The sequence below is a fragment of the Neoarius graeffei genome, chromosome 21 (genome assembly GCF_027579695.1).
Source record: "Neoarius graeffei isolate fNeoGra1 chromosome 21, fNeoGra1.pri, whole genome shotgun sequence".
NCBI lineage: Eukaryota > Metazoa > Chordata > Actinopteri > Siluriformes > Ariidae > Neoarius > Neoarius graeffei.
Genome location: NC_083589.1, coordinates 9,776,503 through 9,803,057, shown reverse-complemented (window position 1 = coordinate 9,803,057; position 26,555 = coordinate 9,776,503). Strand labels below are relative to the sequence as shown.

General features: G+C 43.5%; 1 protein-coding gene across 2 annotated transcripts in view; it reads left to right on the top strand.

Annotated features, from left to right (window-relative positions):
- znf800b (zinc finger protein 800b) overlaps positions 1–26,555 on the top strand; it is a 51,279-nt gene that overhangs the window by 21,113 nt on the left and 3,611 nt on the right. Inside the window, exons 3-5 of one of the 2 annotated variants that reach the window (XM_060903559.1) lie at positions 12,082–12,177; positions 12,344–12,484; positions 12,695–14,360. In XM_060903559.1, coding sequence (XP_060759542.1) covers positions 12,082–12,177; positions 12,344–12,484; positions 12,695–14,360 — 1,903 coding nt within the window. Of the gene's footprint in view, positions 1–12,081; positions 12,178–12,343; positions 12,485–12,694; positions 14,365–26,555 lie in introns of those variants that run through there. The other variant, XM_060903558.1, reaches the window with a different exon arrangement.

The window sequence follows — 26,555 nt, the reverse complement described above, 5'->3', positions numbered from 1 at the left end:
AGAGGGACAGATTGGGGGGGGGGGAAGAGAGAGAAAGAAAACACATGTTAGGTATGCCCTAAAAATGACAAGTATTAAATCTGTGTGGTAGGCTCGCAGAGACGAGAGTCTTTACATCAGGCATAACACACAACAATGGCATGTTAATATAGTAAATATATCATGACCTGCTCTGGCTGGATGCTTGATTGGGTGATGGGAGCACACTCCTCAGCAATGATGAGATGCAGATGGGACCCTTAGGGCTGGCCAAGACAATTCAGTTACATTTCACCAGGTCTGGGACATGCGACAGAAAGTCTGACGGCCGATTCCCTGCAGGCTACGATAGCCAGTTGAGGTCTCCACCCTCTCCACCAAAAGATTTCCTGTTGACTCCATGTAACTCAGAGGGACAGATTTGGGGTGGGGGAGGGGAGGGAAAGAAAACACAGGTTGTTAGTATGCCCAATGTCACCTGAATAAGTAGGAGCAGTATACATATTGCACCAAGTACAAGCAGGGACTCCGGCAACTAACTATGACAGCATAACTAAAAGGAGAGAGCCAGAAGGTAACACAGGCATGAGGGAGCCCCGGGACATAAAGCAGCCAGCCACTACACCGTCAACAAACTCGAGTGAGCAAGCGAGTGGGGACTGACAGCATCCATACATCCCAGTTTACTAAAACACTCTATGTCTGAGGACCCTCTAGATCTACACCTTTACCTCATAAACACCATTAACAAAAGGCTTGACTAAACAGATATGTTTTCAGCCTAGACTTAAATGCTGAGACTGTGTCTGATTCCCGAACATTACTTGGAAGACTGTTCCATAACTGTGGGGCTTTGTAAGAAAAGGCTCTGCCCCCTGATGTAGCTTTCACTATACGAGGTACCAGCAGATAGCCTGCACCTTTTGATCTAAGTAGGTGTGGCGGGTCATAGAGGAGCAGAAGTTCACTCAGGTACTGTGGTGCGAGACCATTTAGTGCTTTAAAGGTCAATAGTAGTATTTTATAATCAATACGAAATTTGATTGGGAGCCAATGCAGTGTGGATAAGACAGGCGTGATGTGGTCATATTTTCTAGTTCTAGTAAGGACTCTTGCTGCTGCATTTTGAACTAACTGGAGCTTATTTATGCACTTATTGGAACATCCAGACAGTAAGGCATTACAGTAATCCAACCTGGAGGTAACGAAAGCATGGACTAGTTTTTCTGCGTCATGCAATGACATTAAATTTCTTATCTTTGCAATATTTCTGAGATGAAAGAAAGCTATCCGGGTGATGTTATCAATGTGAGTTTCAAATGAAAGACTGGGGTCAATAATCACTCCGAGGTCTTTTACTGCTGCACGTGAAGAAACAGAAAGGCCATCCAGAGTCACTGTGTAATCAGAAAACTTACTTCTAGCTGTATGTGGTCCTAGCACAAGTACTTCAGTCTTGTCAGAGTTAAGCAGAAGGAAGTTAATAAGCATCCAGTGTCTAATGTCCTTAACACATTCCTCAATTCTATTAAGCTGGTGTCTCTCATCAGGTTTTGCAGAGACATACAACTGTGTGTCATCAGCATAACAGTGGAAACTAATACAATGTTTACGAATAATATCACCCAGAGGTAACATATATAGAGAAAAAAGCAGTGGACCCAAGACAGAACCTTGTGGAACACCAAACTTTACCTCAGTACGTCTAGAAATATCACCATTTATATCAACATACTGATAACGATCAGTTAGATAAGACCTGAGCCAGGAGAGGGCCATTTCCTTAACTCCCACAACATTTTCTAGTCTATCCAGAAGAATGGAATGATCAATGGTATCAAATGCTGCACTAAGGTCAAGCAACACAAGTAGCGAGACAAAGCCCTGATCAGACGCCAACAGTAGGTCGTTTACTACTTTAACCAGTGCTGTCTCTGTGCTATGATGAGATCTAAATCCTGACTGATACATTTCATGGATGTTATTCCTATGTAAATATGAACATAACTGCTGTGCCACAGCTTTTTCAAGGATCTTGGAGATAAAGGGGAGGTTTGATATTGGCTGATAATTGAACAGCTGACAGGGATCAAGGTCAGGTTTTTTAATCAGGGGTTTGATAACTGCTAGTTTAAAGGACTTAAACATTTAGTTTTCAGCCAGACATTTTATGCATCTTCTCATTGTATGAATTAGCCTTGGTGCAGTGAGTGTTTAGTTCTCTCCCTCAGACTGTGCACCAGGTGATGACTGTGAGCTCCGAGGAGGTGTTGGTCACTGGAAAACAAAGTATTATGGATTGTTTTTCTGACTACAAACATCACACCGGTGAAGAACGTGTCACTGTTGAACAGGAATACATGCACTTATGTATACTCTGGAATACTTTGTTCCAATGTTTTTATTTCTGTTTTGCAAACATGAGTTGCCAGAAACAGAAGTGAAGTCAGTTTGGAAGTCCAAATTTCTAAAATTCAGTACAAAACTCAACAAGTGAAAACTTTCTAACCAACTGCAGCAAACTCAAAACTTGCACCAAAAAAACCAAACAAAACAACAACAAAAAATCCCAGTCCCCTCCAAAACTATTGGTACAGCAAGGCCAGTTCTGTTGTTATTGTTCTACACTGAAGACGTTTGGGTTTGAGATTCAAAGGTAAAGACGAGACGATGGATCAGAATTTCAGCTTTCATTTCCTCATGTTTATATCTTGACGTGTTAAACAACTTTAGAACAATATACCAGTGGTGGTAGACCAGCGTTTATAGAGCTAAAGTATTGGAACAGATAGTCTTCAAGGAAAGAGAATGCATATTTAGTTGTGTATTTCTTGCTTTCATTGATTGCATCAGTCTAGTGACATCAGGACACTGTTCTGTTCTTATTTGCAGCGCTTTTCCAGTCTTGTAGTGCAGCTTCTTTCAGTAGTTGTGTGTTTCGGGGGGGTTTCTCCATTCAGTCTCCTCTTCAGGAGGTGAATTGCTGCTCAGTTGGGTTCCGGTCTGCTGATTGACTCGTTCAGTCTAAACCCTTCCATTGTTTCCCCTGATGAAGTCCTGTGTTGTGTTGCAGTGTGTTTTGGGTCATTGTCTTGCTGCATGATGAAGCTCCTCCCCATTAGATTGGATGCTTTTCTCTGTAAAATGTCAGACAGAATGTTTCTATAGACTCTGAATTCATTCTGCTGATACCATCGTGAGTTCATCATCAGTAAAGATTAGTGAGTTCGTTCCAGGAGCAGCCATGAAGCCCGAGCCATGACACTACCACTACTGTGCTTCACCCATGAGTTCGTATGCTTTAGATCACTTACAGATCCTTTCTTTCTCCACACTTTGACCTTTCATCACTTTGGTAAAGGTTACCAGCTGGGCAATAAGAAACAGTCATCAGTCACATGTTCCAAATTTTTTGATCATTTGAAAAGTAGGTGGGGCTATACCTTAGACTTGGGGGGACAAGAAAATTCGACTCCGAATTCCTGTTCAGGAACATGGGATGGTCTCCTGTTCCCCGAGTTCAGTAAGTGACTGCTCTCAGCACACACAGGAAACAAAGCAGCACTTCTTACCATTAATAACAAAAGAGCATTTTTTTTTTCACACGCCATAGCTTGAACCTACGGAAGTTGAAAATGATGCAGTTCTGGCTTCTCATGTCAAACGCACTGTTACTGGTAAGGACCTTCCTCTGATATAATCATCATGGCAGCTCATTAATCCCATGTCACACTCGATCCCGACCGATAAATCAGTCTGCTGATATAATCAGCTGATATGAGCTAATTGCAGATAAATCAGTATCAGTGTATATAATGGCTGATAAATGATAACAGAAGGAAGATGGATCCTTCAGCTGTTATTGTTGTCATTGCATAGTTTGGCCACCAGAGGGCACACTGCAACACTCCTGACACACCTGTTTGGAACACAATGTATTGGAGTTTTTTTTAAATAAAGTTTTGATAAATATACTTTGTTGTACTATTTGGCAAAACAAGTTTATTTTTAAATGACATTGTCATGTTATTTTGCTGAGGAATTACAGTATCTTGCAAAAGTATTCATCCCTCTTGGTGTTTGTCTTGTTTTGTCGCATTACAAGCTGGAATTAAAATGGATTTTTGGAGGGTTAGCACCATTTGATTTACACAACATGCCTACCACTTTAAAGGTGCAAAATGTTGTTTAATTGTGACACAAACAATAATTAAGATGAAACCCCCCCCCCCAGAAATCTGGAGTGTGCATAAGTATTCACCCCCTTTCATATGAAACCCCTAAATAAGAGCTGGTCTAACCAATTCACTTCATAAGTCCCATAATTAGTTGATTAAAATCCACCTGTGTGCAATCCAAGTGTCACATGATCGGTCACATGATGTCTGTATAAATCAACCTGTTCTGGAAGGACCCTGACTCTGCAACAATACTAAACAAACATGAAAACCAAGGAGCCTCCAAACAGGTCAGAGATAAAGTTGTGGAGAAGTATAGATCAGGGTTGGGTTATAAAAAATATCCCAAACTTTGAATATCCCAGGGAGCACCATTAAATCTATTATAGCAAAATGGAAAGAATATGGCACCACTCCAAACCTGACAAGAGAAGGCCACCCACCAAAACTCACAGAGCGGGCAAGGAGGGCATTAATCAGAGATGCAACAAAGACACCAAAGATAACACTGAAGGAGCTGCAAAGATCCACAGCGGAGATGGGAGTCTCTGTCCATAGGACCACTTTAAGCCATGCACTCCACAGAGAGGGGCTTCGTGGAAGAGTGGCCAGAAAAAAGCCATTGCTGAAGAAAATGCATTTGGAGTTTGCCCAACAGCATGTGGCAGACTCCCCAGACACATGGAAGAAGATTCTCTGGTCAGATGAGATTAAAATTGATCATTTTGGCCATCATGGGAAATGCCATGTGTGGCGCAAACCCAACACCCTGAGAACACCATTCCTACAGTGAAGCATTGTGGTGGCAGCATCATGCTGTGGGGATGTTTTTCATCTGCAGGGACAGGAAAGCTGGTCAGGACTGAAGGAAAGATGGATGGCACTAAATACAGGGCAATTCTGGAGGAAAACTTGTTTGAGTCAGCCAGAGGTTTGAGACTGGGACGAAGGTTCACATTCCAGCAGGACAATGACCCTAAACATACTGCTAAAGCTACACTGGAGTGGTTTAAAGGGAAACATTTAAATGTCTTGGAATGGCCTAGTCAAAGCCCAGACCTCAATCCAATTGAGAATGTGTGGCATAACTTGAAGATTGCTGTACACCAACACAACCCATCTAACTTGGAGTTGGAGCAGTTTTGCCTTGAGGAATGGGCAAAAATCCCAGTGGCTAGATGTGCTAAACTAATAGAGACATACGTCAAGAGCTGTAATTGCAGCAAAAGGTGGCTCTACAAAGTATTGACTTTGTGGGGGGTGAATACCTATGCACACTCCAGATTTCTGTTTTTTTTTTCATCTTATTGTTTGTATCACAATAAAACAACTTTCGCCTTTAAAGTGGTAGGCATGTTGTGGAAATCAAATGGTGCTAACCCGCTCAAAATCCATTTTAATTCCAGCTTGTAATGCGACAAAACAGAACAAACACCAAGGGGGATGAATATTTTGCAAGACACTGTAAACACTTAGATGTAAATATTACAGAAAATCTTTGTTTGCATAATGTGTTTCAGGGGTAAAAAGGAATATCAGCCTGTAACGTAATAACCAGATTTCTGTAGCAGTCGGGTTTTATGTCGCACCTAAATCTAACACAAGGAACCAAAAATAAAACACTTTGGGGCTTTAGCTTTTGAAAAATGAAAGCTGCAGTTTTTGTGTTTAAAAAAAAAAAAAGTGAGCCTTCCTCATGGAGATCAGCCAAATGTCAGATATTTTTGTCCCCAGTAAGATATAAAACACACACACAGTGCTGTTTGTCTTCTCTTTGATTTTGCTTCATTCTGCTTTTCACTGGGGTGTGTGTGTGTTTTGTTGCTCATTTTCAAATCTCAGCTCCATGACTGACAAAATTAAGTCCATTCATATGTTGAAGCTGATCACAACTTTCTAAAGCCAGATGTGTTTCAGCCGAATGTAATCACAGAAGTCTTTGGCTGTTCTCCATCACATGGTGTCGTCTCACTCCTGTCTTTACTCATGAGCTGATACTGACACCTGAAAACAAATTAAGTGTTAAAAGCTCCTGTAACCACCGCCACTTTAATAAACATTCCCTTTAACCCAGGGATGTGGGCGGCAGGTTTGCTCACACTCGGCTGGAGAAGCTAATCCAGCTCGTTAATTGAGCATTGGATCAAAATCCTAGAACCAGTTCTTTATTAACTCCTATTCAGGTGATCTCCAGATCCCCATGGAACATGTTGGAGTTCAGAGAAATCAAGGTTAACGTTCTCAGTATTTACATCAAGGCTCTGTTTGAAAACCTGTGATTGTATGGAGTGGTACAGCAGGTTTATAATAATTGAACTGTCCAGTACAGATATATGTACTGATGCTGATCCTGATACTGAGAGCAGTGAAATGAAACTCTGAGCTCCAGTGAATGAAGATCCAGCTTCACCTGCTCAGTAATGGAGATCATATCTATAGTTCTGGATTTTTGTTGTTTTAACGCTAAACTTTTGTTTTTGTCTCCTTTACACTCAGTGCCAAATCAACGTCCTTCCAAATAAACCAGGAGAAAAGTGTAAGAACATCCTGAAGGAGTTCAGAAATCATGGTCGCATGTCCTGAAGTTATGTCTGAAGACCTCTAGCTCCCTTCGTCGTTGATCACAATTACACAACTAATACACTTTTCTCATCATGAGTCACATCTCAGAGTATAAAGACGTGTTTTGAGATCATGGCAGTGAATAAGGTTTGCTCCCTGGCTGAGCTGACTGCATGGCGTGGTCCTCGTGTCTAAAGCCAACACCCGCTGTTTTTATAAATTCAGGTGATAAGTGACTGCGGCTCAAGCTGCAGTGTCCCGTTATACTGTACTCTCTAATTTGGCTCCTAGACTTTGGCCCTTTTCAGGTGCTGTTAAATTTTATACAAGTGGTCTAGATTCAAAATAATTTCCGCTTCTTCATGAGTGTTTGTTTTTTTGCCATTTACTCATCACTAGGAGCTTTGCCTTTTATGGTGTTTTGTGGGCATCACCAAATGCAAATCAGCTGTGCCATGTACTGTGCCATGCCTGGAAATTTTCATCAACATCCACACATGATGCAAACTAAAGGATTGATAAGTGAGTCCCTTTGTGATGAAATTAGCCGGAGTTGCTCTTTAGACTGGTCATGAGGTGCCTGTGCTGGTACACTTGGTTAATCGTGTGGTACAGGAGGTGGTCAGAACAGGTTTTTTCATTCTGATCGTAGCTGGGGTATTGAAGTATGACCTTTACTGTCTGCTGTTTGTGTGCTTTAGCAGCAAGGGGAGAATGGTGGAGCTTAGAGGTGGGCTGTAGCACTCAGGACCGACACACATCAGTTGATCGGCCGTGAGCTGCAACAGAAGTGTCAATGTTCCATCTAAAGCATTATTGGTCCACAAAAACCTGAACTTTTCCCCTCCAGGAAATGTCTGTGTTTTGTATTTTGACCACCACCTCTCCATTCACCTGCCCACCTGCTGGCAGCCTTCCAGGACCTACAGTGGCATGCAAAAGTTTGGGCACCCTTACTGAAAATGTCTGTTACTGTGAATAGTTAAGTGAGCAGAAGATGAACTGTTCACCAAAAGGCATAAAGGTAAAGACGACACATTTCTTTTCAGTGTTTTCTGCAAGATTTGTGTATTATTTTTGTTTTGTACAATTGGAGAGTGAAAAAAAGAAAAGGAACACCATGTGAAAGTTTGGGCACCCCAATACATTTGAGTTTTCAGGTAAATTTTTACCAAGGTTCCAGACCTTAATTAGCTTATTGAGCTGTGGCTTGTTCAAATTCTTCGTTAGGAAAGGTCAGATGATGCCGATTTCAAAGCTGTATAAATTCTCTGACTCCTCAAACTTGTCCCTAAAATCAACAGCCATGGGCTCCTCTAAGCAACTCCCTCACATTCTGAATAATAAAATAATCGATGCTCACAAAGCAGGAGAAGGCTACAAGAACGTAGCAAAGTGTTTTCAGGTAGCTGTTTCCTCAGATCGTAATGTTAAGAAATGGCAGTTAACAGAAACAGTGGAGATCAAGGTGAGGTCTGGAAGATGAAGAAAACTTTCTGAAGAAACTGCTCATTGGATTGCTAGAAAGGCAAATAAAAACCCCTGTTTGACTGCAAAAGACCTTCAGAAAGATTTAGCAGACCCTGGAGTGGTGGTGCACTGTTCTACTATTCAGCGACACCTGAACAAATATGACCTTCATGGGAGAGTCATCAGAAGAAAACCGTTCCTGCGTCCTAGCCACAAAATTCAGCGTCTGAAGTTTGCAAATGAACATCTAAATAAGCCTGATGCATTTTGGAAACAAGTCCTGTGGACTGATGAAATCAAAATAGAACTTTTTGGCCACAATGTGCAAAGGTATGTTTGGAGAAAAAAGGGTGCCAAATTCCAGGAAAAGAACACCTCTCCAACTCTGAAGCATGGGTGTGGATCGATCATGCTTTAGGGTTGTGTTGCAGCCAGTGGCACAGGGCACATTTCATTGGTCGAGGGAAGCATGGATTTGAATAAATACCAGCAAATTCTGGAAGAAAACATCACACCATCTGTAAAAAAGTTGAAGTTAAAAAGAGGATAGGCCCTACAATAAGACGATGATCCAAAACACACCTCAAAATCTACAATGGAATACCTCAAGAGGCACAAGCTGAAGGTTTTGCCCTGGCCCTCACAGTCCCCTGACCTAAACATCATTGAAAATCTGTGGATAGATCTCAAAAGAGCAGTGTGTGCAAGCCAGCCCAAGAAACTTGTAGAACTGGAAGCCTTTTGCAAGGACGAATGTGTGAAAATCCCCCAGGTAAGAACTGAAAGATTATTAGCTGGCTACAAAAAGTGTTTACAAGCTGTGATACTTGGCAAAGGGGGTGTTACTAGGTACTAACCATGCAGGGTGCCCAAACTTTTGCTTCGGGCCCTTTTCCTCATCTCATCTCATTATCTCTAGTTGCTTTATCCTGTTCTACAGGGTCGCAGGCAAGCTGGAGCCTATCCCAGCTGACTACAGACGAAAGGCGGGGTACACCCTGGACAAGTCGCCAGGTCATCACAGGGCTGACATATAGACACAGACAACCATTCACACTCACATTCACACCTATGGTCAATTTAGAGTCACCAGTTAACCTAACCTGCATGTCTTTGGACTGTGGGGGAAACCGGAGCACCCGGAGGAAACCCACGCGGACACGGGGAGAACATGCAAACTCCGCACAGAAAGGCCCTCGTCGGCCATGGGGCTCGAACCCGGATCTTCTTGCTGTGAGGCGACAGCGCTAACCACTACACCACCGTGCTGCCCGGCCCTTTTCCTTTTTTGACGTTTTGAAAATGTAAAAGATGAAAATAATTAAAACAAATTTTTTGCTTGAAATATAAAGAGAATTAGTCATCTTTAACTTTATGCCTTTTGGAGATCGTTTCATCTTCAACTTGCTTAACTGTTCACAGTAACAGCAGTTTTGACCAGGGGTGCCCAAACTTTTGCATGCCACTGTACTCTCAGTCATAAAGCATTCATGGAATAAAGTGTGTCTGAGATTGACACTAAAACCCCACGGGCCGTGCCGACCTCCAGCCAGACCGCCAGGTTGTAAATCCTACAGTCGCTCCTGCATCAGTCTTTCTGCTGAAGCTCCTACTTTTTCCACCATCTGCCATCTGTCCACCTTTTCTGCACTACCTCAAAATCCTGCAGCCAGTTCTTCATTAACTCCCATTCAGGTGATTTCTAGATCATCATGGAACATGTTGGAGTTCAGAGAAATCAAGATGAATGTTCTCAGTATTTCCATCAAGGCTCTGTTTGTTTGGAAACCTTTCTTATCCTTATTGATGATGAAGTTAGTTGTACAGTGTAGTAAATCCTGTAATGCCTGCTGTCTCTTCACCAGTTATAGCATGAGCTCTGATCTACAGCAGTGCAAGTGTTATTAATAATACTAAATTAAATGTACAAGTATGCATCTTAGAGACGGTCTAATCTTCATTAATGTCAAACGTGTGTATGGGGGGGAAGGGGGTCTCCGGATTGCATAATGGAGAGGATGTCTAACACTGTGATGGTTTAGAGTGTGAGATGGTGTGATCTTTGTGTACGCACTTCCATCCTCAGTGAGCAGTAGTGAGTAGTTTCACACAGGCGCCATCATCTACAATCCCCCCCCCCCCCCCCCCCCCCACACACACACACACATACACACCTTGCTATAGCATTACAAGAGAGACATGGAAGTAGTGCTCATATCAAACATGAATAAAATCTACCTGCTGGAAAAAAAAATGAGTTCACTAAAAGGGAAAGGACATGCGATTTGAGATGCATTTGTTTCTTGTAGTTGTTCTTTCCTTTGAGTCAGTTTTATCGAGCTGAACTTTGACCTGTGAATTGAGCCAATAGAAAAGGAGAAGGCAGGGCTGGGGTCTGTTTGGTCAGCAAAAGAAAAGTGGGAGCCTGGAATTGCTCAGTCGTGGTCTCACAGGATTTTTGTCTTCCCAGACCACTGAATGCACACCAAAACCCAGCTGTTTTCAGTGACTCACAGGAGGACAGAGAGAACCAACAACCATTGATCACCCTAACGACTCTCTAGGCCGTTCACACCCAGCCCCCAGTGACCCACACCAACAGGATGACTCAACAATACCTTAGGATTGCTTTTCATCCATGAGAGGGTAAATGCCTGATACTGCCTATTAGTCAGACAGAACTGAAGAAGCCTTTCGGATGAGAGGTGAAACGTCTTCAAGAATCTTCAAGCAAGTCCAGTTGCTCTCTTTTATCACCCACAGTCCCTTTATTAAAAAAAAGCTGCATGTTGAATTTGCTCTTGACGATATAACCACGAAAGTGATGAAAATAGACAGGACTATTTTTTTGTCAGGGAGGCTGCCATAACTCCATCATGTGTGATGTCATTTTCCGCAAGCACAGCGGAGGTGTACAAGTGCATGCTATTACTAGTGTCAGTGGAGTGAAGTATTCTGTCAGGGATGGATGGAGACGGATGTAAGTGCAGAAGATCTTTATTATAAAGAAAAGTGCAAACAGGCAAGCAGTCCAAATGGGCAGGCGTATATTGTGAATGGTAAAACAGGCAAAAGGTCACACGAGGTACAAACAGAATATCACAGGGTCAAAAACGAGGAACAGGAAACAGGGCTCAGTAATGTGTCACAACAATGCAATACTTCGCAAAGTAAGTCTGCATTCTGAGTCCTTATTTAGGCGCACTGATTGTGCCTTAATCCTGTGCAGCTGTGTGCCATTCGCGGCATGCGTGTGTCAGTTCGGCACGTGCGCTGTCCAGAGTGTGCATAAGAGTCCTTCTGTTGTGACGACTAGACTATAGTATAGTATTACGGTCTAGCGTGACTTCTCGGTCAATTTGTTTGCATTTCTCCACAAAAATTATGGCAATGCAGAATTAGAAAAGGAATCAAAATGAATGAGTAGCTAGTTTATTGCCTGTTTATTTAAAAAAAATATTTACCTGCTTACCTTCCATCCGTTTGATGCGTGACATGGTATGCTGTCGTGCGGAATCCTACGTCACACAGCGCCACCCTCGTTTTCATCTCCCAATGCATCCATGTATCTGGCTAATCCAGTATGGCCGTACTTTTGTCGAATGCAGCACTATTCTTTAGCAGGAAGAAAAAAGTTCCCAGAGCTGTGACTTGTGAGTTCAAATCAGCCCTAGTTTCAGCAGTGGAAATGCTTCTGAAGTTCCTGAAAAAGGTCTGTGTGTCCCACAGGATTCTCACCTTGTCTAAGATTAATCGTACTGTAAAACTATGGTGTATGATCATCACTATTAATAATCAGGATATCTAGCGCCACACATTTTGTATCAGACCACGCTAAGGTGATTTAACTTTATTTATTGAGAGGTTTTACTGTTTCTCTGTTTTGTTTCAGCACACTGTATCGAGCCTGGAGACTCTCCACTGTTGCAGAGACAGCTGCAGACCTCCAACTCTGGCATTCAGCAGATCATTGAATGTTTTCGCACAGGTACCATACTTGGTCTTGAGTCTATATTCGGTGTATACTTATTATTATTTCATCAGTGAATGTGTTTACCTTTACCCACATCCTTGAGCTGGGGGAGATGCAGGAGCTAAAGCAATATGATTCTGGTTCAAGAGCCTTGAAACTGCCCATGTGTTCCCTTTTCTAGGTAGTACACAGGTGAAACACATATTACTCAAAGAGGTGGACACGATATTTGAGTGTAAGCTGTGTCGGAGCCTTTTCCGTGGCCTTCCTAACCTAATCACACACAAGGAGTTCTACTGCTTTCCCAGGCTGCCAGAACCAGGTCTGTCCTAAAGTTCACCCATTTTTATTACATCTTTTATTGCTCTTTTTTTTTTCTTTTTTTTTTTACTGAAAAGTCAGTAATTATTTTCAGATTTTGTCACCTGCAGCTCTGTAGAGGATTGTAGCAATAGTTCAAGCACTGTAATATAATTACAGTGGAAAGGTATGATATAGAAAGTTATTAAGCTGTCTTGTTTCATTTTTGTAGAGCCCTCAGGATCCTGCAGGCAGAGCATAGCCATTAAAGAGCTCCTGGAGGTTATTTATCCCCAGCCCATCCAGGAGGAACATGAGGTGCGACTGGAGTCCATAACAGGCAACCAGAATGCTGTGTTTCAACATCTGACTCCACGGAATGACGTGGACCTTCACTCTCCCTGCCAAAGCTCCGACAATAGTGTGGACGTCTGGAAACCCAACCAACCAGAGAGCCAAGAGCAAGACGTGGGTGAACATGATACAGGAGGAGAAAGTGTGAGAGATGGTGAGGTACACGCAGACAAAGATGCACAAGGTGAGGAGGAACAGGAGGATGTGAGTGAGGAGGAGGTCATCAGTGGTGGCATGGATGACCTTTCTATCACGTGCTGCCTGTGCGGCAAAGATTTTAGCTCACGGCGCAGTGTACGCCGCCACTGCCGCGAAGTGCACAAGCAGCGGCTAGAGGAGCTGTGCAGGTTTACGGCGACACGCACAGTGCCCACCAGCCTGCTCTCTGTGGTGAAGGAGCACCAGGTGGACTCGCCAAGGCCCACTGGAAAATGCTGCCCAGTCTGTTTCAAAACCTTTTCCACCAAAGCCAACGTCCGGCGCCACTTTGATGAGGTGCACCATGGCCTCCAGCATGACCTGATCACAACTGATATCTCCGCCAAGTCAAGCAACCTCGAAGTCCTGTCTGCTGGAGCCTGTGCCCCTCGCTGTCCTGACCCTCCGACAGTTTCTCCCCAGCCCCAGTACAACCTGGCCACCTGCAAGTGCCTCATTTGCAAGAAGAGTTACAACACGCAGGCACGGCTCAGGAGGCACATGCATTTCGTTCATGAGATCATTGCTGATAAAAGTGCTGTCTCCAGCTCTGCATTTGGCAAAAAGCTTCAATCCAAGGAGGGTGTTGACACCAAGCACCTCCTCAAGAGGCCTCAGCAGGAGGATAAAGATGAGAAATCTCCAATGATGCACAAGCCCAAGTTCTCTGCAGGCTTCGACTTTAAACAGCTCTTCTGCAAGCTGTGTAAGCGGCACTTCAGTTCATGCCAGAATCTCGCCAAGCACATCAAGCTGCACACTGATAACGGAGCCGATATCTTCATTAAGTTCTACTGCTGTCCGCTGTGCCGTTATGACTCCCGCCGCAAACGTGATGTGCTGCGTCATGTGACTGTCGTGCACAAGAAGAACTCTGCTTACCTGACCAAGATCCTGCCGGGTCTGGAGAGCCGTGTTGTGAAGAAGCCAGTTGAAACCGTGCTTGGCAGTTCAGTAAGGAGTGACCCAGATGGCCACCACAAAGGAGACGCCACACCATCCCACGGCCTGCAGAATGTTAGCCCTCTGTCTTCTGAGCACCCTGTAATCAGAAAACGGGATGTTCCACCTCTATCACCACCAGTCACACGCAGGCAAAGTCTTTCGCTTCACACTTCATCTGTCCTGTGCAACCAGAACTTGAATGGAATGTCCAGTGGTGAAGTGGCACAGGACAGCACTGAAGTATGCGTCACCAAGAACTTCTTGCTACACGCATGTGACACGTGTGGCCGTGCCTTTGCCAAGAAGGTCCACCTGGAGTCGCACAAGAGAAGCCATCACAGTGCAGCCCAGACTGATGGCAGAACAGTGGGTGTGAGCACACGCTCCAGGTCCCTTCTTTGGTGAGTGGTAAGGGAGCAGAGGGAAGGTGTGATTATACTCTGAGCTGAGGCAGCTTCTTGCAGGCTAATTAATCAAACTATGATGATCCAAAGCTCTGACAGGTTTGTGTGTTCCCAGGGCCAGTCCCTCTCTGCCATGCCTCCTGTAGTCAAACTTTAGTAAGGGAATGGAACCAGACCTGCTCGCCAGCTTAAAAAAGCAATTCTCCCTGTAAGGTCCCAGAAACAAGGGTGTGTCAGTTTCCCGTCAAGGTTTAAATGTCTTCTGGGGTTTGACACCATCAGGCCAAGCAGGAGGAGAGGCAATGAAGAGTTCTTTTAAAAAGCAGTTTAGATACCTCCATGTCCTTGCACACAGCTCTTAGTCTCAGGCAGGCTTATCTGAATACCTGACAAACCCCCCAAACAAAAACAAATGGGTTGATACTCGAACTACTGCAGGAGTTTATAGATGCAGAAACAGGCGATGGTATTCCATCTGTCCGGGGCATTTATTACCTGCTACTAACAGGATAATCCATCCATCCATAACTGCTTACCCTGTGCAGGGTCTCGGGCAAGCTGGGCCTGTCCCAGCTGACTATGGGTGAGAGGCAAGGTACACCCTCGGGGCGGATCCAGGAAGATGGGAAGGGGGGCCGTCAGGCCAGGGGGCCATCAGAGGCCCCCGGAAACTCTGCAGTTTTTAAATGTCCGGAGATGCATTTTGAGCTGTCAGAGTCATGTTGTTATAAAAGAAATCTCTGAAAGAAAATTACCCTATCAAAAATGTGTTTTAAAAGTAGGAACTTTCAGAGTTGTAGGTATATGCATAAAACATAATTACAACTGATATATGGTAATGTATCAGTTGTAATTAAAAGTTGTATTGTCATATAATCCATTACCACATGACACACTACAGTGCACTGACCACAAAACACCTTATATCAAGAAATTATTACTATTTTAGCAACTGCAATCTGAGCTCCTGCTCAGAACATTCAGTGTACACATAAGATAGTGAATATACCCAGGTACACTGAGGGAATGGAAGTGGCCACTCAAGATACTATACAATGATTGTGTGAGTTGCATGTGAACAAGTCTTAGTTCCCAAGACTCAGGGGATTTCAAGCAGATTTTCTTCAGAGCTGTTGCAAAAATCAACATCTTTCACAGACCTATCCAGCCACTGTCGTAAAAATCAAAGTGAGGCTCAGCCCCAAAACGGCACATGTTCCATGTACATACGCAGGGTATAGTGAGTACAGGAATACCCCATTAATGAATACGAGCAGTAGCCGGACAGCCGACACAGCCTGCTGCAGCGTCTTATCATTTTGGCTTGTGAACATGCGTGTTAACGATACCGTAAACATAAAAGGATGGCACACACCCTTTACATGTAGTCTACAGTGCAGTCAGGGAATACAGTATCTTATTACAGACTGTTGCAGGACAGACAAATCTGGACTGTTGTCTGTCTGTCCAAATTCGGAACAATGCAGCTGGGGGTCCGGGGTCCGCCTTAGGGCCCTGGAAGCTGAAGGGCTTTAGTTGCCTGGAGATGTTACCCAGGCACATTTTTGTGATCTTCAAAGGCCAAAGGCTCAGTTATTTCCAGGTACGTTTTTGTGATCTTCAAAGGCCAAATTACACTAGACATTAGTTGCTAATTACACTACAAATTGAATATAATTTACAAGAAAATGTCAGAAGATTCATGAAAAACATGCTTAAAGTTCTACCCAAGAAACCAGTAGCACACAGGTCAGTTCCATGTCTAGAAAAAAGTATGGGGAGCCAAGGATGTTCTACTTGGTTACAACTTATTGGTCCTTATATATAGGTACTATAAGAACACTCATGAAACATTATGTCAACAATGACTATTTGACACTATGTTTATAATAAGTCTGCAAGAAATGTAGTAATTAACAATACAACTATTCTTACATAATAGAGTTAAAATTTTGAGTATGAGATTCCGAGTAACTTTGTAACAAAATGACTTTTAAAATGACTCAGAACTAGACATATCATTAGGCATTCAGATTAAACTCTGTTGGACTAGAACTTAGAAAATAGACGAAAACACTGCGAAAGAGAAACCAATCGAAGCCGAAAGAGTGAAAGTGATTATCATGCTGTTACCATGGGAACAGTCTTTTATGAATGTGTAAGTGGGCGCTCAGTGCGCTGACTCTGGTGTGACTGAGTAAGGGGACAAGTTTTATGTTTCATCTAATTTAGATAATTTAAAAACTGTAATAATATTTGGCAGTGGGCACATAGGAAAGTGTAAAGTATAAAGTTTGTCACTATGTTTATCATGCTTGTATGATTAAAAACCCGCAAAGATATTTATCTACATACATAACCTACTCATTCTAAACCTGCTGAGCTTTGCTAAAGAAGTTCTTGACCCCAGAAGGTTAAAATACGATGAGGAAAAAACACTTTCAGTGTCCAAAACCTGTACTAGTCTATTTTCTTTTAACGGTAGTGGTGCATCTACCCAGGTGATAAGTGTCGCCTGGTGTCAGGCCAGAATGCACTCCTACTCGCTGATGAGAGGCGACTTGTCGTTCATCGAGAGCGTCTGCGATCGGCCAATCACAGGACGTGTTACGACGTAATGTATTCGCCCAGTGTAGTATTTAGAAGAAAAGAAAAACATTTGGAAGTAGATTAGACCCATATCTTTACAATTTTTCATGGGCCATCCGGTTTGATGCTTTTGAAATACAGATGGACAAATGTGAAAATTACTGGTCAATGTCCGCCGGTAAACTTTGCGTGCTCATATTACTATTCATGATGCAAGTTGAGTTCGAAAATCATTTACAAGAAATTACTATTTTCAGAGTTATGGCCCTTGATTTGTGTTATTGGACTTTGAACAAGTCGACTCAAACTGGACAAGTTTTCTCAGAAACTACATCAGTGACATCAATGAAACTTTGCATGCTCATACTACTGAAAAAAGCTGGGTAGCATTTTATGAAGGTGTCATAGCACTTACGACATCATAAGCCAATATTAAAGCAATGGGCTTATAAGGGCGTTAGTGTTAGAGGTCTTGATAAAATGCTCATGGTGGGGGATAGTGATGACCATGTCGTCTTGTTTTATTTCCATGCAGACTATAATGTAATCTGGCAACTATCACGTCCACCGGCATGAGCTTCAGTGGTGATCTCGACCACATTAACAGCGTCATGGGGGCATGTATTTTTGAGCACTTTAAAAATCAATAAAAGAGCTGCATGTGATGATTTGAATCGCAGACATACACCGAGATACCGTGTGGATTTATCAGAATAACGAGACACATATTTCTGTTTAATTAAATCATATTTTTTTTATTTTACTTTGCACAATAAAAACCTGTAAATGAATAAACAGTTTAAAATAAATTCACAGCTTTGCCTGCTGTGAAATAATGGACATCTCTCCTTCAGCAGGATAGGCTTGTTAAGCTACTTTAAACATAAATACATTTTAAATGTAAATGAATTGTTGAATAATTGAATTCTTTCATACAGATTTCGTGTTTAACTTCGTTTGGGTTTTTCTGCTGAGCCATGGTGATGATAAGCCTGGATCATCACCCACTCCACTGTACCGTTCAGCTCCTCACCAGCTCATGTTGGCACGTGGGTTCTTTTCAGCAAGCGTGCCAGCTTGCTCTGCTCGGATATAAAAATCTCTGAGATTCCCCTGATTTATTGTATAATTCCTCACTGAAAGGATTCCCTTGTACTGTTTTGTAAGCTTCTCTCTGTGTATAGTGTTCTTGTACTGCACACTGCTAGCGTGAAGATTCTCTGCAGACTCATGGGTCTGTTTCAGAGGAAAGTTTCTGAGAAGGGTTTTGGTAGCGTCCCTCACCTGATGCTCACGGTGTGCTGCCGGAGTTGAACCTGCTGCTCATTGCGAGATTTTATTGTGTTAATGAACTCGACGCGTTCTTTATTCACAGTGAAAGAAAGTGAAGGTGCCACGTCAGGCTCGTGTTTTTCAGCAGGGAAACTGAGCTGAGAAAGTGCACCAGTTATTGCTGAGTTTCAGTCATGTGACTTTTCTTAGCGGCAAGTTTTACCGGAAGTGAAATAGCTGGTGGTCTAAACGGCTGCCGTAGTGCAAACAACTAGCGATAACTAACTTATCAGCGTATGCTTGTAATCTAGAAGCCACTGCTCGCTTTAGATGTATTCAGAAGATTGCTGTGTGCAATGGAATCGACCCCTACAGTCTGGGAAAGAAGGATTTGTCATACGATCTCAAAAACTACCCTTCAGTCGAGTTCCCCGACATCTCAAACTATCTGGTGTTGCAGACGTCCTTCTACACCGCAAAACAGATGAAAGCGTGGAAGAGTACGGAGGCTTACAACTTTTTTGTATGTGGCTGGGTAAAGGACCTCGCTATCGAGTTGCTGCCGAATGAATCCTGCATCGTTTTTGCCCATGTATTTTTATTTTTATTTTTTAAAGCTTTTCGTTCGCGTCTTTACAATGAAGCGCTGCAAGCTGAAGTGTAAACAAACAACAGTTTGCTTGATTCTCACTTGTGTTGGCTCTTATCTCTCAGGTAAATCATTCACAAAGATCATCAGAAACCCCTTTAAAGACCTGGATCTTAGTTAAACAAGATGGAGAAGTGATCACAGCGCATTGTAACCGTATGGCTGGATAAAAATTTTGTCGCGACCTTCATGCATATGGACTTTGTGAGGCGTAAATAAAGAAACAGCTGGGGACTTTAGCGCTTCGTGACTTAAAAAAAGTACCGTAAAATAACGAGACATAGCAAGAAAAGTACTTGGAAAACACTAAGGACGTAGCTGAGAGGGAAACACAAACCTTTCACCAAGTGATCACTGCAAACTCGAGCATGCTTCGACTCAGCTCCCTTCGATTTCAGTGAGGGGTTCACTGAAAAGCCACCTTTCTCGACGTCCTTTTGTGAAATCCTGTGTTTGTTCACCCTTTTTTATTCGTTCACGGGGAACCCTGAAGAAACTTTTTATCAGTTTTACGATTTGATCGATTCGAACAACCTAAAACAACTCGAGGCATTTTTCACGTGAGCAATGCAACTTCTCCGTACAAACGCTTTGTCAACTGAGCTTTGGTAGACCACCAGCTAAAGGTTTGAATAACCAATGAGGTGGATGTGACGTCACGTGAAACCCAGCAATAAACATTATTAATGGGGGTGGGGTTTCTAAGGAGTCTTATGGCCCTTTTCCACTACCCTTTTTCAGCTCACTTCAGCTCACTTCAGCCCGACACGGCTCGCGTTTCGACTACCAAAAACCAGCACGACTCAGCTCGTTTCAGCCCTGCTTAGCCCCTAAAACTCGCACCGTTTTGGAGTGGGGCTGAAGCGAGCCAAGCCGTGCCGAGTGAGGTTGGGGGCGTGAGCAGACACTGCCCTGTGCACTGATTGGTGAGGAGGAGTGTCCTTACATGCCCACACATGCCCCGCGAGCGCGCTGGGATCTGTAAACACCGCAAACCTGGAAGAAGAATAATTACGAATTACGAGAATTTCTGAAGCCTTATGCGCCTCGCCTCATCTATACGCTCTTGCCAGTATCTGTCCGCGTTGTCGGTGACAACAAGCCACAGCACCAAGACCAGCAACACTAACGACTCCATGTCCTCCATGTTTATTGTTTACTATTCGGGTCGTGAGACTACCGCTTAAAAGCTCACTGATGTCACTGTTTGCGCTGCTTAACGACATCACCTGACGTCCACCCACTTTCGCTAACTCCACCCAATGTGTCCACCCACTTCCAGCCAGTACGGTTCAGCGCGGTTGTAGTCGAAATGCAACTCCAACAGCCCCGCTCAGCCCGACTCAGCACGGCACGGCTCAGCCCGACTCAGCCGCGTTTGTAGTGGAAAAGCGGCATTAGTATTAGAGAGTTGATGTGTCAGTTGGCCAGTTTCATTTGTAGCAGTTGTTTTTTGGGGGTAAAACCGGCTCTCTTGTGCGTTATTGAGTGACAGTTTGTCGCAGGGGATTATGATGTTAACATGTGTAAATGTTGGCAGGCCTGATGTGTGTAAATAGTCTTTATTTTGTATTTTGAACCTCACCCCATTACCTGCGGTGTGTAACACATGGACTACTTCTGCTGTCTCTCATGCCTACTGAAGCATAGCAGTTGCTTTGAATGTCCTTCTTCTTTCTGTTTGCTTTAACACTCAGTCTCTCTCTCTCTCTCTCTCTCTCTCTGTGCGCATGCCGAGTGAGTGGGCAGGGCCTGAGCGTGTGAGTGAGTGCTGAGTGCGGCCGCTGTGCTGGCGTCTCTGTTCCTTTGCTCTTTCTCTCTTTCTTTATCTTTTCTCTTTATGTGTTTGATTTGTTGTTGGATTATTGTTTATTGTGTGTGAGCTAGTTTAGGTTCACTTTTGGTGTGTTTTGTTTAGTTTTTTCTCTTACCGAGGCACTGCCGTGCTGGTAGTATGGCAGCCTCAGGCACAGAGAGGTTTGAATCCTTAACGCGGCGACATGGCATTAAAATAACTTCTGGTGCTAGTGTCGAAGACTGCAGCTTAGCTGTAGGTGAAGTCATAGGGCACGATAGAATTATTTCTGCTGCTCGAATGAACAGCGCAGTTGTTTTGTTTTTGGATTCAGTTGACCTGGTAAACGCCATTGTTGAAAGTGGTATTGTAGTTTGTGAGACTTTCACCACAGTTTTTCCTCTATCTTCCCCTGCCAAGAAAGTGATCCTTTCTAATGTTCCCCCGTTCATTAAGGACAAGGTATTCAGACAAATTCTGTCCCGCTATGGCAAACTGGTGTCACCTATTAGGAAGATAGCTATATCTACCAATTCCCCACTTGAGACATGTTGTGTCATTTAGACGTTTTGTTTACATGGTTTTGGATGACAATAGTGACTTGGATCTGACTCTAAATGTGACGGTGGAAGGGTTTAGCTACCCTAATCTATGTTTCCTCTCGCTTGATGAAATGTTTTAGTTGTGGGCAAACTGGACATATGGCGCGGGCCTGTCCTGATAAAAGGGATGAGCCAGCTACCGCTAGACTTAATGTGTTGGGTGACGTTAGCGAGCAGAATAGTGAAGCCGGGCAACCCACTGATTGTAATAATTCCACTAGTGTAGGGGAGGGTGCAGAAGGGGATCAAGCAGAGGGAGAGGGGCCTCAGCCAGAGACCACCTTGCCTCATAATAGTCCTGGGGAAGATGTTCAAGCTGAGCCCACTGTTACACCTAGCGCTAATACCTCCCAAAACAGCACATTAGACGCTGATCAGACTGATGATAATGATGCCGAAGATGAAAGTTCCCAAATGGAGGCAGAGGAAGTAGACCCAACTTTTAAAGTTCCTCGATCCAGACAAAAGAGAAGACGAAGTCAGGCTCATGATCTTAACAAAAATAAATCTGCTAGGGTCCATAGCAAAGCTCAAAGTAAAACGACAAATGAATCAGAAAGTGAGTTTGACTCTGACTGCAGTGTCAGCTGCAGTTTGCGTTTGAGCGGTGTTGCCGCTCAGTCATATACGGTGGAAAACATTAAGAACTTTTTGAAACAAACTAAGCATGTTAAAAAGCTTCAGATTGATACATATTTTCCTGACGTAGAGCAATTTATAATTAAAGCAGACCTGTTTACTCCTACGATTTGTCCGTAGTTCCTACGATTTTTCAAAACAAAATACGGACTACGAATTCTTGTCCAAAAACTACGATTTATGGCCGAAATGTTGCCAAATGTTTCATCAGGCTTTCGTCTAAACGGGGTAACAGGGGCGCTGCGCCCTCTTACTCTCGGCGTGCGCCCCCTTACCGACTCTGTGAAAACATCCCAGCAACACCACGTGACAATGTGTCTGATCATCAAATACGTTATAATTGCTCCAAAAATATTCCAATCATAGTAGATACACCGCCAGACGGTGCAAAAACAATCCGAATTGGCGTTTTCCAGACTGAGGCGCCATGTTGTTTACTTGTTGCGGCTGCTCTCGTGAGATTTGACATGGGTTACATACAAGGTCAGCTGACTTGTAGAGCGAGATTTCTCGAGACTCAATGACCTTTCACCCACCGGCGCGGGAGCTTTTGACAGAAGTAGTAGTTCGCGAGTTGTTTTTGTTGACACTTGGGCATTTAAAGATGTCATCCCGTGGCACGAAGCGGAAGAAAGCCAAAGACTGTCCGGGGCAGAAGAAGATTACTTCTTTCTTTTTCAATGTTGACAGACAATTTGTTACAATTTCCCTCTCAGATAGCCTCAGAATGTCCCATTGGAGCATTTTTCAAAGGCTTTGCACGGCGGGGGGGGGGACAACCGGCACCATCTCCCCCCCCCCCCCCCGCTTCGCTCCCTCGCCATGGTGAGCGCCCTCATACTAAATTTTTCTAGAAAAAACCCTGTTCATTATGGAGCAGATCTAGAATCTTACATGGGTTTGCTTTTTGGTTCTCACAGGTGCTTAACTTGACAGAAAAAATAAGACCAGTGCTAGATTTTAATTTTTAAAATTTTGTTCATGTAATCTATCACTTACTTTCAACTTGAATGAGTACTATTATCTAATAGGCTGCTTTCTACTTTTTGTCTTCGATACAATACATAGATTGGACCCCAGTAAAATTCCTACTGACAGCTTACCAAAACTACTGATAAGATACTGCAAGACTACTGACAGGGCAAATTTGGGGTAAACAGGTCTGTTAAAGCAAAATTGTTCATGTCTGAAGGTCTTGTCACAAAGCAAGAGGGTTACCGACTGAAAAAGTTTGTTACGAAGTTAAACGCTCTGTTGGATGACACAGATAAAAACAGTAATTAAGCCTTTTGTATTTGCAATATCCATGAATATACCTGGTGTTCTTTTTTGCTTTTTGCTTATGAGTATGGTTCGCATTGCTTCCCTGAACATAAATGGGGCAAGAGACCCCTTGAAGAGGGCGGAGCTTTATGAACTGTTCAGTGTAAAGCGCTTAGATGTCGTTCTCTTGCAGGAGACGCATAGCGATACTGCGAATGCAGCGGACTGGGCTTTAGAGTGGAATGGCCTCTCTCTTTTAAGTCACAACACTTCTGTCAGTGGTGGTGTTGCAATTTTATTTGCAAAGAATTTCATTCCGATTTCCCATGAGGTTGAGGAGGTTGTGCAAGGCAGATTATTTAAAGTCAGGGCACTTTTTGAAAATTATGTTTTCATTATCATTTGTATATATGCCCCCACAAAAGCAGCGGATAGTGTCTTTCCTGGATACTTTGGCTACGTTTACACTAGACCGTATCTGTCTCGTTTTCTTCGCGGATGCACTGTCCGTTTACATTAACCCCCCTGAAAAAGCGGGGAAACGGGAATCCGCCAGCGTCCACGTATTCAATCTAGATCGTATCAGCTCCGGTGCTGTGTAAACATTGAGAATACGCGAATACGCTGTGCTGAGCTCTAGCTGGCGTCTCATTGGACAACGTCACTGTGACATCCACCTTCCTGATTCGCTGGCGTTGGTCATGTGACGCGACTGCTGAAAAACGGCGCAGACTTCCGCCTTGTATCACCTTTCATTAAAGAGTATAAAAGTATGAAAATACTGCAAATACTGATGCAAATACTGCCCATTGTGTAGTTATGATTGTCTTTAGGCTTGCCATCCTTCCACTTGCAAGTAATAAGTGATATGCGCTGGGATCTCACACACAGCGGCTCAGTCCCGAATCGTGGCTTGTTCACTTCACTCGCGCGCTCTGTGAGCTGCGCAGGGCCGGAGTGCACACCCTCCAGAGGGCACTCGCTGTTCAGGGCGGAGTGATTTGGAGCGCAGGATGCCTGCGGAGCCGAGCGTATCCGCGTATTGGTGTTGCTGTGTGCACGGCTAACGGTTTTAGTGTAAACGCGAATCGTTTTAAGAACGTTAATCTGATGATCCGCTGATTCGACGTAATGTAAACGTAGCCTTTATCTACTACCATAGCTGGGTGTAGCAATGATGAGTATTTGTTTGTGGGTGGAGACTTTAATTGCACAGAACATGACCTAGACAGGAACCATATAGAACCACACATGCTTTCACGTAGAAAACTTAGTCAGTGTATACACATGCATGATCTGAGTGATGTGTGGAGGACTTTTTCATAAGGAGCACAGGCAGTATACTTGGACTCATGTTTATGATAACATGATCTCCTTGGCCAGGCTTGATAGGTTTTATACTTTCAAACATCATTTAAATATTTTTAGAAATTGCGAAATTTCCCCTGTGGCTTTCTCTGATCATGGGCTGGTTATCTGTGGGGTCGTCTTGAGCTCTGTGAAGCCAAAAAGTGCTTACTGGCACTTCAATGTAGCTCTTACTCAGGACAAATACTTCAGTGATGTTTTTAAGACTTTCTGGGCTGGTTTCAGGGGAAGGAAAGCATCTTTTGCTTCATTACAACAATGGTGGGATTTTGGTAAAATACAAATTCAGCAGTTGTGTAAGCAATATACTCAAAACATCACAAGAGACAGAACCCGGTCTATTGAGATTTTGGAAAAGGAGCTAAAAGAAATTCAAAATTTGGCTTACTCTACTGGGAGTCATATTGAAATTGAAAATATGGAAGGAAAAAGGAATGCATTAGCTGAGTTGCTAGGGATTAATGCTAAGGGTGCTTTGGTCCGTTCACGTTTTTGGAGCGTGGAGCAGATGGATGTTCCTTCAAAGTTCTTTTTTAGTCTAGAGAAGAAAAATGGCCAGAAAAGATTGATTCATTCTTTAAAATCTGAGTCTGGAACTTTATTGACTGATGAATGGGAGATTTGGAACAGAGCTGCTCATTTTTATCAGGATCTATACAGGAGCGAACTCAAGGAGGGAGGGTCTGATAAGTCATTTCTGAGTGATCTGCCTCAAATTTCAATTGAATCTTATGCCGAGCTCGACGCCGCACTGACGCTGGAGGAACTGGAGAGAGCCCTTCAGGGTATGGAAAGTGGCAAAGCTCCAGGCCTAGATGGCACTCCTGTGGATTTTTATAAGTGTTTCTGGTCGGAGATAGGTGACGACTTGCTTGCCGTGCTCAACGATAGTCTTGCTGGAGGACGCTTGCCGGTGAGCTGTCGCAGGGCAGTCCTCACCCTTCTCCCTAAAAAAGGCGATCTCACTGATATTAGGCATTGGAGACCTGTGTCGCTCCTGTGTAGTGATTATAAGGTACTGTCTAAGGTCTTGGCCAATAGGCTGTCCAAGGTAATGGACCAGGTCATCCATCCGGACCAAACATATTGTGTTCCCAATAGATCCATTTTCGATAACTGATTCGTGATGTTATTCATGTTTCCAAACTTCTTGGAATTGATGTGGGGCTGGTTTCACTAGATCAAGAAAAAGCCTTTGACAGGGTGGAGCATAGGTATCTATGGGACGTTCTACTTGCCTTCGGTTTCAGTGAAGGCTTTGTAAGAAAGATCAGGGTTTTGTACAGTGATGTGGAGAGCATCCTCAAAGTCAATGGTGGTTTAAGTGCTCCCTTCAAAGTTGGGAGGGGTGTAAGACAGGGTTGCTCTTTGTCTGGAATGCTGTATTCTCTAGCAATAGAGCCTCTCCTACATAGGTTAAGAGGGGCCTTGAGTGGTGTGTCATTACCTGGCTTTTTCCTTCCTGTTCGTCTATCAGCCTACGCTGATGACATAGTCCTGCTAGTTAGTGGGAAAAGGGATATAGAGATCTTGCAGTCACGTGACCGGAAAGTACACAACCGCCATCTTGTCGGTCAAAAACACCGCTGAATACTGCTGCACTCGTGTACAGAATGGATCAATTTCAACCGACGGACTACACGGCTCATTTTTCTAATGAACAGATAACTAGATATATGTCTAAAATAAACGATCTACAGATTTGTGACCCTTATGGCTTACCGGACGGAGTTTTCACGACCGGATTTTGAACTGTCAGCGGAATACCCGTGTATAATTACCTCATTAACTTTCCCTCGCTGTTCAGTGGTGAAGCACTGCGTGCTTATAAATCTCTGCACAGTTATCTTTACAGAAATTCAGGATTTGTCAGCGACTCAGATGTGGCATCTTGTAAACAAGAATCCTCATTGGATGGGTAAGTCACTTAAGTATTGAGTATAGCACTGACCAGCCCATTATAGAATAAGGTAATTCCAAATCGTCCGTGTTGTTTACATGGATCTGGCGTTGGA